The sequence below is a fragment of the Crocodylus siamensis genome, chromosome 3, assembly GCF_052110815.1.
Source record: "Crocodylus siamensis isolate JL-2025a chromosome 3, ASM5211081v1, whole genome shotgun sequence".
NCBI lineage: Eukaryota > Metazoa > Chordata > Crocodylia > Crocodylidae > Crocodylus > Crocodylus siamensis.
Genome location: NC_143397.1, coordinates 53,930,049 through 53,943,305, shown reverse-complemented (window position 1 = coordinate 53,943,305; position 13,257 = coordinate 53,930,049). Strand labels below are relative to the sequence as shown.

General features: G+C 39.0%; 1 protein-coding gene across 7 annotated transcripts in view; it reads right to left on the bottom strand.

Annotated features, from left to right (window-relative positions):
- The window catches only part of PAM (peptidylglycine alpha-amidating monooxygenase), a 269,026-nt gene that overhangs the window by 36,720 nt on the left and 219,049 nt on the right, over nucleotides 1-13,257 (bottom strand). For 4 of the 7 annotated variants that reach the window (XM_090038336.1, XM_090038341.1, XM_090038334.1 and 1 more), the window contains exon 15: nucleotides 7,655-7,972. The exons of the other annotated variants lie outside the window; for them this stretch is intronic. In XM_090038336.1, the coding sequence (XP_089894462.1) occupies nucleotides 7,655-7,972 (318 nt within the window). The remainder of the gene's footprint in view (nucleotides 1-7,654; nucleotides 7,973-13,257) is intronic. 7 annotated transcript variants of the gene reach the window in all.

Genomic DNA, 13,257 nt, shown 5'->3' with positions numbered 1-13,257 from the left:
ACTATTTTCAGAGCAGAATGAGTTGTCCAACTAATCTCCTATGCCATCTTTTTTCCTTCTCCTCACACTGATTTTTCACTGATTTGATCTTTAGGCTCAGACTGAGGAAACCCAAGGCCCAGGTGGCTGGGTCTAGTCAATGCTCCGTTGGTACAATGCCTGATCAGTCTTGTTTAAACGTACTCCATTTCATAGTTCATGGGACACCGAGTTCTCCACAAGATTCTTATAGACACATTTTTGGGAAAAAGATAAGTTTAAAATGCAGGAAAAAAGTTAAAATCTACCGTGGGGCCTAGACTTGTTAATGAATAAAAAAATGTGTTTGTCTTTGGAAAATTATATTCTTTTAATTCAATACAGATTAATCAAAACCACAAAAAAATTAGCACAGGAGAAGACAATAAAATGATAAGAGCTTGGTTAGCTAGTGAGGACAGAATCAAATCATGTTATAACTGAATTTTAATTTAATCTATTTGCTTCTACGTCTGTTCTGCATGAGTATAATCTTTATAACTTGCATGTAGGTAAGTGAACTACTGATGAAAGGTCTGGGTAGATAAGGCCAGAAACTGTTAAAAATCCAGAGTGCTGAGAAAGAAAAATGATCATAGCCTGACTTTTACAAATAGATCTCTTGCTCAGTTCAGGTTTGGGCATGGCGCTTTCATTACAGAATAAATGGAATAACTTCTGTAAGGATCAACAATTTAGAGCCAGAGGCAAAATGTCACTAGGTCTGCTGAAAGATGTCTTTGTCTTCCACCTGCTAGGAGACTCCTCAGCTCTTTACCTCAGTGGAGAATCTAAATCAGAGCAGTTCCTGAATCTGTCATGTGTCGAATGGCTTATAGCAACTCACCATGCCCAAGGCTGAAGATGGAAATAACAACAATTCTAGAGCTTGTGCAAAACATGGCATCCTGGCTTCTCAAACTGAAAAAAGTAATTGTGAGCACATCATCCTATATTCTGCATCCTGAAATAGTCCTTTCCAAAACTACTGATGTGAAGCTTGTTACAATCTTAAGACTACCATCAGGCCAAGACCCAGCTGTATCAACATACTCAAATCTATTTTTATGCCAAGAAAGCTGCACTTTAAAACAAAGCAGATCCCAAAATTTAGGACATCAAGACTGAAGAAAAAGCATTTGCAGTTCAGTGAAATTAGACGTGAAGTAATCTTCCAAAACAGGTTATACAAAAACCAAAAGGTGACCACATCTAAGGCACCTTTAAAAGGCCAACTATTCTGACTGTATTTTCCCATCACCATGACTTGGAATGGGGAGACGTCAAAAAGGGTGAGATGACATAAAAGATTAACCATAGGAGAACAACCTAAGAAGGAAAAAATGGAAAATATTTCTGAGCCCAACATCCAGAAGCACTTGAGTCTGGGTTTCTTTCTTTCTTTTTTTTTTTTTAACCTGAGTATTGCTTAGATGCAACAGTCATGTGTGTTCTAGAAAAACATGACTCAGAGAAAGACATGCATATGAACACTAGATAATCAACAATAATTAATCTAAAAATACAGTTTCAGAAGTCTAAAACAAAAAATCGTCATTGAAATAATGGTAAGCTTGATTTAACAAAACTCCACAGCTGCAGGGAAAATGATTAGTGTTCCATGATACAACTTACATTATCTCTATCTGTGGCCTGACAGAGAATGAAGGACGCAATTTTGAACACATGCATAAACAACACAATTTTCTCATGTAAACAAAAATAGATACCTTGTGAACTTACCCTACACACAATTTGTTTTAGATGGGTCTATGAAATAAGGTGTCTCATACTATCAGAAAGCTTACGCACTTACAAGAAACCTGAATTTTGGGTTCTTAAGCTTCATTTCCTCTGTGAGGTTAGATATAAGTATATATTGTGAAAAAATCCCTAACAGTTCCACTTATATACCGAACAAGGGAAAAATTCCTTAATGATCAACAACAGTTACCAGTCAAAATGCTGTGAAACCCTTCCTGGGATTTGTGTGATAATATTCTATTTAGCTGGCATTATCTATTAATTTGATCACCTTTTCAACATCTTGAATAGTATATTATTTTTATTTTTTTATCTGTTGTAGGTTTTCAATAAGATAACCATATTCTACTGCACAGCTATGATTTGAGAGAATACTGTAACACTACTCATTTAATTCTATGCTAAAACTGGCTGTTACAATACCCAAATAGCTCATTCAATCTTCAAACCTCGACTGAAGATAAAGAACTCGTATTCAATGCATCTGAGACTATTTCTTTATTTAGTCAATGGCAAATCTATTGTAAATATTGAGCTTTATACATTTCTAACAGGGGGCTGTTCTCCAGTGTTGTAACATGGTGGAGTCTCATTGATTATAATCAAACTCCATAGAATACCAATGAGTAAATCTTGTAGTAACCTATACACTCAATTATTAGGATAGTGGTAGTACTTGCAGTTAACAGTATGGTAGCATCAAACTCTTTTCAAGTTTGGTCACACTGACTATGGCAGGGATGAGCAAAATACGGTCCACAGGCTGAATCCAGTCCAGCAACTAATTGGATCTAGTCTGCAGCTGCCCCTGTGGGACTCCACATGGTGCCAAATCCCACCTGCTTCCACCTGGGGCAGCTCATGCCGCACTCCTACCTGCAACCACCAATGGAGCCAGCCACTGTGCACTGCTTCTGTGCAGGGCTGCTCCTCCTCCTGTCTCTGCTGCACCACTTGGGCAGCAGGTTCCTTGGGGAAGGGAAGAAGCAGTGGGGACATGTTTTGGGCACACATGCCCAGCCAGGTCAGGGGGTGGGAGCTGCAGCAGGGCAGCTCCTGCACCAGCACACAGGGCTTCAGCTCCAGGCTGCCTTTCACACACTTGACCCACCTAGTGCAATGAGCAACCACCTGTGGGTGGCTGAGTAGGTGAAAAGTGGTTGGGAGTTGGAGCTACTGCCCCATAAGCTGCAGCTTTCCTCTCACTTAGTTGGGTGTGGTGGTGCCTGACAGACGTCCCCATAGCTGCTGCCCTTCTCCACGCTATGTGCTGCCCAGAGTGGCACAGTGGGGCCAGGAAAAGGAGAAGGACCTGCTGGAGGTGGGAGGAGTCAAGCAGTACCCAGGTGGCTACAGCCACACTGGGAGCAGCCCCACCGGGAAGTTGAGCGCACTGGCCAAGTTGGGCATGAGCTGGAGCATAGTGTGGGCTGCCTCTGGTGGGAACACGCAGGGCTTAGCCCCAAGCAAAGCACCACCCACAGGGGTAGCTGCGAATTCGATGGTGGGTAAGGCGGGGGGAGACCATACTACCCGGGTAAGCTCTGCTGCCTGTGCCCCCTCTGCCCTCCCTCCTTCCTCCCACCCCTGGCTGGCTCCTGGGGCCTAGCCCACAGGCAGCCCTACTGACACACACACAAGCTCACCCCCCCCCACCATCTTCCCCACACAATATACAAGAGCAAGATTTTATTTGAAGCTTTTATGCAATTGCCTTTATATACACTGCTCAAAAACACATAATCAGGGCAACATTTTTAAAAATAAAATTAAAATATGTTACAGTAGATGCTTGAATTTTAGTATATGATTTTTATCTATATTTTGTTAAAATGATATGTTCTGAAAGATTTTGCATGTGCAGCCCTTGTGACAACTCACCAAAACGCGTTAAATGTCCCGCCAGCCAAAATAATTGACCACTGCTGGACTATGGCCTACTTGTGAAGTAAGATACTACTTAACGAACTATGGGTGATAGAACAAGGTTTTAGATAACTTGTCTAAAAACAAGCCATTTCTACTTTAATAAATATGTTGGTTAATTACCGTTTCAGGCAAATTAGGTAGATATAAAAAAATCAAATACTACTGACATTAAAATACCATATTTATTCAAATAGAAGATGACTGATTATAAGATGACCTCCCAATAATTAAATCCTATATATGGAAAATTTATAAATTTGTTACAATTTTTCAGGTATAGAATCTAATTATTGGAGCTTTGCCTTTGATTTGTCCCACTGCCACTGCCACAGGAGGGAAAATAAGCCAGGGGATCAAGTAGCCCTTTGTTTTGTACTTCCCTGCAACTTTTATCTTTGGCAGCCTCTTTCACCTCCCCTTATAGTCAAGACCCCAAGCATATAGAAGCGAAGAGCAAGTCTGAAAACAATAACCCTGAAATTAAACATGACTGTTGCTCTTTACATGTAGTACCCAAAGACTTCATTCATCCTGCTAGGTAAGTATGCATAAGTTGTAAAGCGTGCATGATACTGATCTAAAGCTAAAAGACTCATGATTTACTATATAGTTCATTGAGGTGGGCCCCACCAAAGTCAAAAGAGTTTCAAGTTATGGTGAGCCATGACTCCAAACCTGGAATCCCTCTGTTGCACCCTCTCTCAGCCTGGTGCATATTATTACTGTTGCCCCGTGCTCCTCGGCGATCCCACAGCTCACTGCTCAGTATGTCTGCCACAAAGGATTCACATGCTAATTAGCCCCCAGCCATGACTGAAACCAAGTGCTCTTGTCACAAGTCCTAGGATGCTCCAAAAAATTTATGTGCAGATGAGGCACTGGGCAACCTGGCACAGTTTCACCTCATGAAGGGTGGGGCCATACTAATCATATGCACCAGGCTTAATGTGGGCTATGTGTTTTATAATAGTGTTTGCTGTTGACTGCATTTAATTAACTTCACAGCTGGTTTTCATTGTTAAGCACATAGGCTGCTTGCAGATGTAAAAAAAACAAGAACCCCAAAAAACAAGATCAACAACAAAAAAGCACACTTTACTGGAAGAAGCAGCACATTACTTTGACTCAGCTCCACAGCATCTATACAGATCAGGTGTTTCAGCAGGGCTTTTTGGTGCTTTTAGCTAAAGCTGATTAAATCAGCTATTAGATAAAAGCACTAAAAAGCCGCACTAAAACACCCAATCTGTACAGACGTTGGTCAAGCCAGGGCCAAATGATAACACCCTGCCTCTTCTGGGCCTGAACTGGGTTCAGTGCGGGCGTGCGTGGAATTTAAAATAAAGTGCCATTTTTGGGGTTTTTTTAAACATCTGCATGCTGCCATACTACTTTTCGCAGCAGTTTAATGATAATGTATTTAGTGATATTTCTTTGTATGCAATTATGAGGAAATCTTTTCCCCATGCCAACTGGGGGAAAACACATTTTCTTGGAATCAAGTAAATATGATAGTTAAAACTTCAGAAATTTAACTAACACTGGGTGCATTTACATATATAGCTAGCTGTGCACTAGGCTTGTTTGCTGCAGTGTAAAGCATCACATTCTACATGTGCAATGCTACTGGACCACAGGAAACTAATTTTTGCCAGGGACAGTACCATATTAGGGCAGACAAAATAACTGCACCAACTGCACGTGTACATGCTGTCCTGAGTATACACTGCACCTGGTCAGCTCAGGCAGTAGAGGGCCAGACCCTTGCTTGCCACCTAGTTACAAGGCTCCACATGCTGGGGCACTCTCATGCTCCAGCCAGCCCCAATGCCACCTTCTGGAGCCTGAGACTGACCCCCAGGGTTTCCTACCAACCTAGAGCTGCTCCACCGTGGTTCAATCTGCTGTGGTCCTGGGTGCAGTATCTACATGTGAACCCTGAACCGCAGCAGTTTGAGCATCTACACATGCCATTAAGGTGCAGTAATAAACACCATTATCATGTTGCCTTAATGGCACGTGTAGATACCCCCACTATGAACTAACAAACTTGGACTAGTACTAGGAACCCATACTCAAGAATATAGTCACCTTCGATGACAGAAACTATTTACCACTATGTAATTTTGGTGCAACTATGTTTTAGTTTCGCAACACTTGTATATACAACCACAGCAAAGAATGTACAACAATTTTTTAAATCTACCAAAAAAAAAATCAAATCTATTTAAAAAAAATAAATTAGAACCTCCTTTTCCATAATTTTGCTTCAAATTAAATTGTTACCGAGAGCAAATCAATGTTTCATCTTTCCCTTCAAAATCATGATTCAAATTTCACATTACTATAATGATAATCATTCTTTTGCCAAAAGATGGCGCTGACAGCTTTATCATTCAAAATTTTTGTGTGTGTAAGTTACATAGTGCTTTATTGATTAAAAAGGGGAAATAAGCTTTAAATAAAATATTTTAAAGGAGTGTCTGTTGCGTTTCTCTCATTCTCTCACTTCAAATATCCAAGCATAAAAATCCAACAATCTACTTTTCCAATCAAAACACAGGCTCTGCTGTAAGCACTGTAAACAAGCTGCTAGTCTTCTGTCTAATCAGGACTTGTATCACTTAATCAATATTCACTCTTCTTAACCAAATTAAAATAAAAGGGATATTCTTTAATAATATTCTTCCTCTAAAATGTCCCACCTTTCTACTTTGGACCTAAAAAACAGATTATGCAAAACCGTGCATTTCTTGAACATGGGGCCTGATTTTCCATGCACTTGTGTTGCTGTAACTGTGTCCTTAATCGAGTTATTCCTGAATTACTTGGCAAAAAAGGAAAAATTAGGTTTATTGTAGATGTTCTCCATCATTTTCTTAACATTTTTCTTGCAAAAAACTTTGGCTGGATTTCATTAAAGCAAGTATAAGAATGTACTATTAGAGGTCATCACTTTTGGTCTGCAATTACATACCAAACACAATATTTGGCAGTTAATACACTGTATTTGAACGTCATGCAAGCAGGATGTGTTACATGCTAATAGTATAAACTGAAATAGAAATCAAATAGATGATGAATAATTTATATTTGTAGGCAACAATGTATTTGGGAACATCAAGCTGGATTTTTGCAACATAAAAGCAAGCGTGAGCTGCTATGGCTCGCACACACACTGATGGCTGCCATGCATACATATCAGTTACTTTTATGAGACACTCTTCACATGCTGCATTATCTGTCTTTCCACATTAGCAAGTAAGACTAATCACAATCAATACCACACAGAGACCACAACACAAATAAAACAATATGATGCTTCTATGGTTTTTGCTGTCATAGAAACCTGAAGGGAACGAGTTATAAACCAGCTAGTTAGAATAGCTAATCTTGGTTTGAAATAAAGAGGGGAAAACGCCTAATAAATATTGACTTTCCACACAGTTCTTCAGAAACCACTTACTACTCTTCCTGATTTAGAGAGAAATTGATAATGGAACTACAAAAAATTCAATTTTTAAAGCATTATAATCTGATAATTTGGATGAAAAATAAAATGGGTAGAGCTCCCCGTCATTAAATACTTTATGAAAGCCAGTTGCATAAAAAATCACTGTTATATCCATTTTTGCTTATATCAGTTTAGAAGAATTAATGCTAAATGGATCACATTTTGTTTAATCATCAAGGCTGCTAGCTGAGATTCAAACAATAAACTATTTTTCCCAGGAGACTATAATCTCCCTTTGAAATGAAGGGAAAAATGTATTAGCTAGGTAATCACTGAGACTTTATATATATAAAAATGCAAAAGAAGTCTCCATAATCAGGAAGACTTTTTGCAAAATAGTTTCAAGCATCAATTGATATTCCCTTCAGATTTTGCTAATGTGGATCACAGCTCCTACCTTGAATTATTTAAAATGAACCCCTAACCCACCTCCTGTACGTTCTTTTTCCCAGCTTCCCTCGTCATGTTTAGGTTGCTGTAAAGAGAAAGGTCTGTTCTCTGGTGGCCTCAGGGTAGATTCTAGTTTGTGAAATTTGTGAATTCTGTCTCTGACAAGAATAGTATTGTCCCTCTCATCACGATTTGTAACCTTTCTTGCATCAGACCAGCCAAGATCCTTCTTTTGGACTACATTAGCAATCTCAGCTACAAGATCTGATTCTGCCTTTTCTGTAGGGTTATACTTATGGACATGAACAACATCTTCCCTTTCTCCTAGCAGCTTGGAAATGAGTGAATAGAAATCACCTGTACAAAAAAGAGAAAAGATAAAAGGAAAGGGGGAAGATTATAACAGATTGTAAAATTTTCTAGTTTTTTAACCGAAGTACAATAATCAAATTATTCATATGGTCATCATAGCTAGTGTAGGGGGGAAGTCTTTTCAGTCTCACAAATTTGAATGAAGAAAGCCTGTGGTAGGAAGAGATAATATTAAAATTCCATGATCTTTAATTTACATAATAATGTCCACTTATACCTGACATTTTAGAATAAAAAAAGCATATCACCTCCATATTGATATTCATGAGAACAAAAGAAAGTCTACATAATTAAAAAAAATGTTTACAATGAATTCCATTAGATTTAAAAGTCAGAGCATTGAAGACTTTTTATATTGTTATACATTATATAGAATTGCAAAAATTCTTCAACCCTGTCAATTTCTCATTAGCAAAATCAGTCAGTTGCTATGCACTTAAACAATATTTCCTTGTAAATTTTACTGATTGGGGAAAAAAACCCTAATGTGCAACAGTTTCCATATAACATTGTGTAAAAAGGCAGAATTACTAGTTAACAAGGTAACTTGTATGCGATCACGGTCTATAAAGGTATTTAAACTAGATACAATACACATTGGTAAAAAGAAATAAAAAAAAATCCTTCCAATCCTTCCTCAAAATCTCTCCTAAGCAAAAAGAAACAATTACCTCTACAGTTACATCATAAACTGGCAAGCCTTCTAAAACGATGATGCTAAAACAAAAGACAAATAAAAATGTATTCCAAGTGCAATGTTCTCACCAAAAATTGTTTGAAATAGTTTTAATTTAATTCATTTATGTTTGATATGGTAAAGAGACAAAACAGCAGCAAAAAAAGGGATTCTATTCCCAACTAGTAAATACTTCACTAGCTTACAGTTGCCCATAGTTACTGAACATTTTGTTGCCCTGGGCCATTGCCTACTGCATGCATTAGACATAGCTAAAGCTGCTATTTTTTTTTGGAAGAGACACTGAACTAATAATTTTTGCCTTTGATGTGAATCAGTATGTAGGGATCTGTCCTTTATTAGGTGTACTTAAAATGAATTCTCTTAATTAAGGATTTGCATTGCTTAATTTTTTAAGATACCTTGTATCAGATAATGCAAAACCTTCACTATTTTTAAGAATAGGAAGTCAAAGTGATAACTGGCTAAGATTCAATTCTTTTACAGAAAATTCATCATAAAAATTGCTGTATGGGGGAAATTAAGTCTTTCTAAAGTCACCTTAAAAGATTCTGTCATATTTATAAACAGTCCTGGTTCAATGATTTCAACTAGGCTTCCAATCCCTGCCCTTGGAAGAGAAATATCCCAGGTGAAAACTTGTGTCAGAAAATAATTACTGAAGTAATAGGGCCAATTTCAGTAAAATGAACAAAGCAAATTAGACCTGAACAAAATGTGTTAAGCCATATAAGCCAGTATGCCTCATAAAACCTACTCTAAATGACAGCCTCCTGCCAATCAATTAACTTGTCCAAATGCTGATTCAGAAGAACAAAACCAGATGTTTGAACACTCATTTGTATAAACAGTTTGGGATTCAACTGGGCCAGAGGTCTGAATGCCAATGGCTGCATTCCTCACAATAACTGCAAATGTCCTCCAGAACTGTAAGTCTAAGCGTGCTTGCACATGCGATGGGGAAACCCACCGTTTCAGTTTAGGGAGAACTAAACCCCCGTAGCATGTACAAAGATCAGAGGCCCAATCCTCAGGGGCTGTGTGACCTGGTGACAGCTTGTGCAGGCAGGCTCAACTGAAGGCAGGGGAAGTAGCAAGGAGCCTGAACTTTTTTATTTTTTCCTCCTGGAGCCTGGCTGCCTGCCTGGGCTGTGTGAGCCCTGGTGCTTTCCTCCACAGTGCTGGTGCCCCACAGGACTGCCTGGGCTGGGTGCCAGTTGGAAGTGCCACCTGGGGGGTACCACCACTGGAGGGAAGCAGCGGGGTCCTCCACAGCTCAGGGACTGCTTGGCCTGCTTGCAGCTTGCCCCCCTTCCCTGCACCATCCTCACCACCTTCCCACCACCTGGGACTGCCTGGGAATGGCTGGCTTGCCCTTTAGGCAGAGTAGCAAGGTGGCAGGAAGGTGGCTGGGTGTGCTGGCAGAAGAAGAAGGCAGCCAGGATGATGCACGGAGCACTGGAAGCCCACCAAGCTCAAGCTTCCCCAAGCATGTCGGCTTCCAGTGCCCTGTGCACTGTTGCACTTTGTTAGGGAGCAAGCTAAAATACCTTGGATGGGTTTTAGTTTGCTACGTTACAAAGTCATTTAAAGCAGAATATGCTGCCGATCATGTAAGTAGCAACACCATTAGAGTGGTGCAAAAGGGCAATTAGGCTGCTTTAAAGGCCAATTTTGTTCCATGTACAAAGGGCCTAGCTCTTACTGACATTATACATTCTTAAAAGCACTCTAGTAGTCTTCACCAGTTAAGACTTTTTATAAATTTCACACTGGTTACCATTTCCAGATACTAACACTTGTAATTATTGCTCTCTGAACATTAAAAAATTAACAAATTACCATGCTTCATGTCCATGTTCCCAACACACAAGCTATTCCTTTAAGATCCAAATCATCACTCCCCTGCAAGAGGCACTGTGCAACACCTTGATGGTAAAGATGCCATCATGAAACACATCATGGAACAGTTACTTCTTTATTTCTAGAACTAGGCAATTAAGGAGCATGGTTTTGTTTTGTTTACATATGTATATAAATATCAAACAGGAGAACTGAGGTGCACAGTGATGTGAACTTATCTGACTGCACAGAGTTAAGGAAGATACGGAACAAACAGGAAATGTAAAACTGGTATTGATAAAATACAGTTAGAAAGAATACTAATGATCCAAAAGAAAACACTGGACAACATCCCCACCTGGCTTCAAACTAACTGCTGAGATTTCCCCTTTTCAAACCTAAGACTAAAAATCAACCGAGTTTGTCAAGCCTGAAAAAAATGCTGGCCTAGGAATGAATGGGATTGGAGCAGGTTATCAGCAATGGCTAGAGATAAATCTGTGATGGAAAATAAGTGACTGCAGCAAGCAGGCCGTCTCCCAATCCATGTACTGAAGGTAACAGAGCTGAATGAAACTTACCACATCTTGCGAGAAAAGATTAAAGCTTAGATAACGGGAAATGTGTTTAGGGCTTTTTTAGCTTTATTTCTTTGCTCTGGTTGTAATGTACCTTTGGGGTGAATGAATAAATAAATGATGATTTGTTCTGAAGAAACTGTTTCCAGTCACTTTAATCACCAGCTGTCTTAGGCTCCCAAAGGAAAAAGGGTTACAATTGGGCATATTGGGTTAATACAGTTGGCAAATAAAGTTGCTGCCATCCAGATAGTCAAATATGATAGAATCATGCAGTTCCAATACGGATGAGTGAAGGCAGGGAAGCCTTTCATCCAAAGGCATACTGTGTAAAAAGGGCTCAGAAATGTAGCATTTCTTAACCTTAGGACACACAGTGTAAAGCAACTGGTTCTTCAAGATGCCACACCAAGTACTGATCCTAAAGTGTGTGTGCCTGCATCTCATGTGTGCAAGATCAGGTATTTGTAATAGTGTCCATCAGATATGCACAGATGATGTGCATCCTTCTGGTTGACCAAGGTAGTATTTGATCAATGTCACTGGTTTCTATTATAGCTAACTTACAGATTTTTTTTTAATATTAGAATACTCCTGAAACAGGAAGAAGAACTGGTTGTTCTGTGAAAGAGTAAATCTTGATGTTCAGTCGGAGGAGTACATCAACTCTTTGGTAACACAGTAAGACACAATGTGCTGTTCATTTGTGGCATCATCTGTGAGGAGAAGGCCTTGAACACTGGATTATAGCTAGGAAGAGAAGGAAGGCATTCAAAACAGCTTAGTCCTGTGGACATAATTAAAAAAAATCCTGGGTAAGTTAAACGTGCATAATTTCTTGTTTCCTGGTAGTTCAAAAAAAGATAGGCAAAAGACAGAAAAGAAGATATTCTGGTTTAAATTCTAAGACATTAGCAATGAACAAGGAACAGCTGGTCTGTTGAAGGCATGGAGAACAGGACAGAGGGGATGGCTGCAGCTAAACACCTGTGTGCTCCCTCTCCTGGAAAGCTGTCTAGCAGTGGACATCTAACAGGCTTATTTGCAGTTAGTGTCTTAGATTTTATATATATGAACATCCAGTTATACTAACTGTAAAGGAATCTTGATTATGAAAGAGAATTCAGTGAGGAAGAGAAGAAAGACCATGCCTTTGAGCACTAGTTGGGTTTCTCCAGGCAAAGTTCTGGATGCACAGAGTACTTGCTTCTTAGTTTCTTATGCCATGATCGTAAAGTGAAAGTTTTTATTTTGGTCTGTCATAGATAATAGCTCAGAGGCAGAGAGCTGAAAGCATATAGCATATGGACATGGTAAGCTGCACTCCATTTTCACAAGTAAAACAGTTTTCTCTTTGGCTTGTTACATTTTAATTAACTAGATGGAAATGAAACTTTATAAAGGAATAATCTAAGAAATCTAAGTCCCATTTCTTGTACTCCATGCTGGACAAGAGACTGAGATCAGGATAGCAAGGATGTTTTTCTGGTAGTTTAGAGAAGTGCAAAAAAGCTGCAACAAAGGCTGACATGTTACAGACTGACCGTATTTGCTTGGAAAAATCACCATTGTTTGCAACAAAACAGTTGAGAGCATATCTATCCTGCTATGTATGAAGAATTCTTTAGAAAATACAAAAACGGTTTTTAAAATTAGAAAATACTGCATGTTCAGCCAGTCAATTCCCTTTATTGGCATAACATTCCTAACCTTCTAATTTTGAATGGCATTTATAAATATTCCATTTGGTCACTTGGACAACAAAGGAGAAAGAAGGCAGCATAACAAAGAAAATCACTACTTTAACAGTTACATACATCTGCATCCTCCTCTATTTTTAAAATATTTTTATAAGTACTTTATAATTTATTGATATAATTTACCTTTATAATTACTTGAACTTTTAAGAATAGGAAGGTTCTTATTTTAGAGGTTCCTCAACATATCAAAAACAAAAAGTAGATATAATGAATTTAGTGTAACATAGACCTTTGCCTGTACTGGTCACTGGACTGATTGCTAGACAATTTAAATTTGAATTGCCATATGAAGTATGCTTTGGGAACCTAGTAGAAATGGCAAAGGCATAACTGGGGTCATATGAGCCCAGTATTCTCTCCTGCCATGGGCAGGGGGTCGGACTTGACGATCTG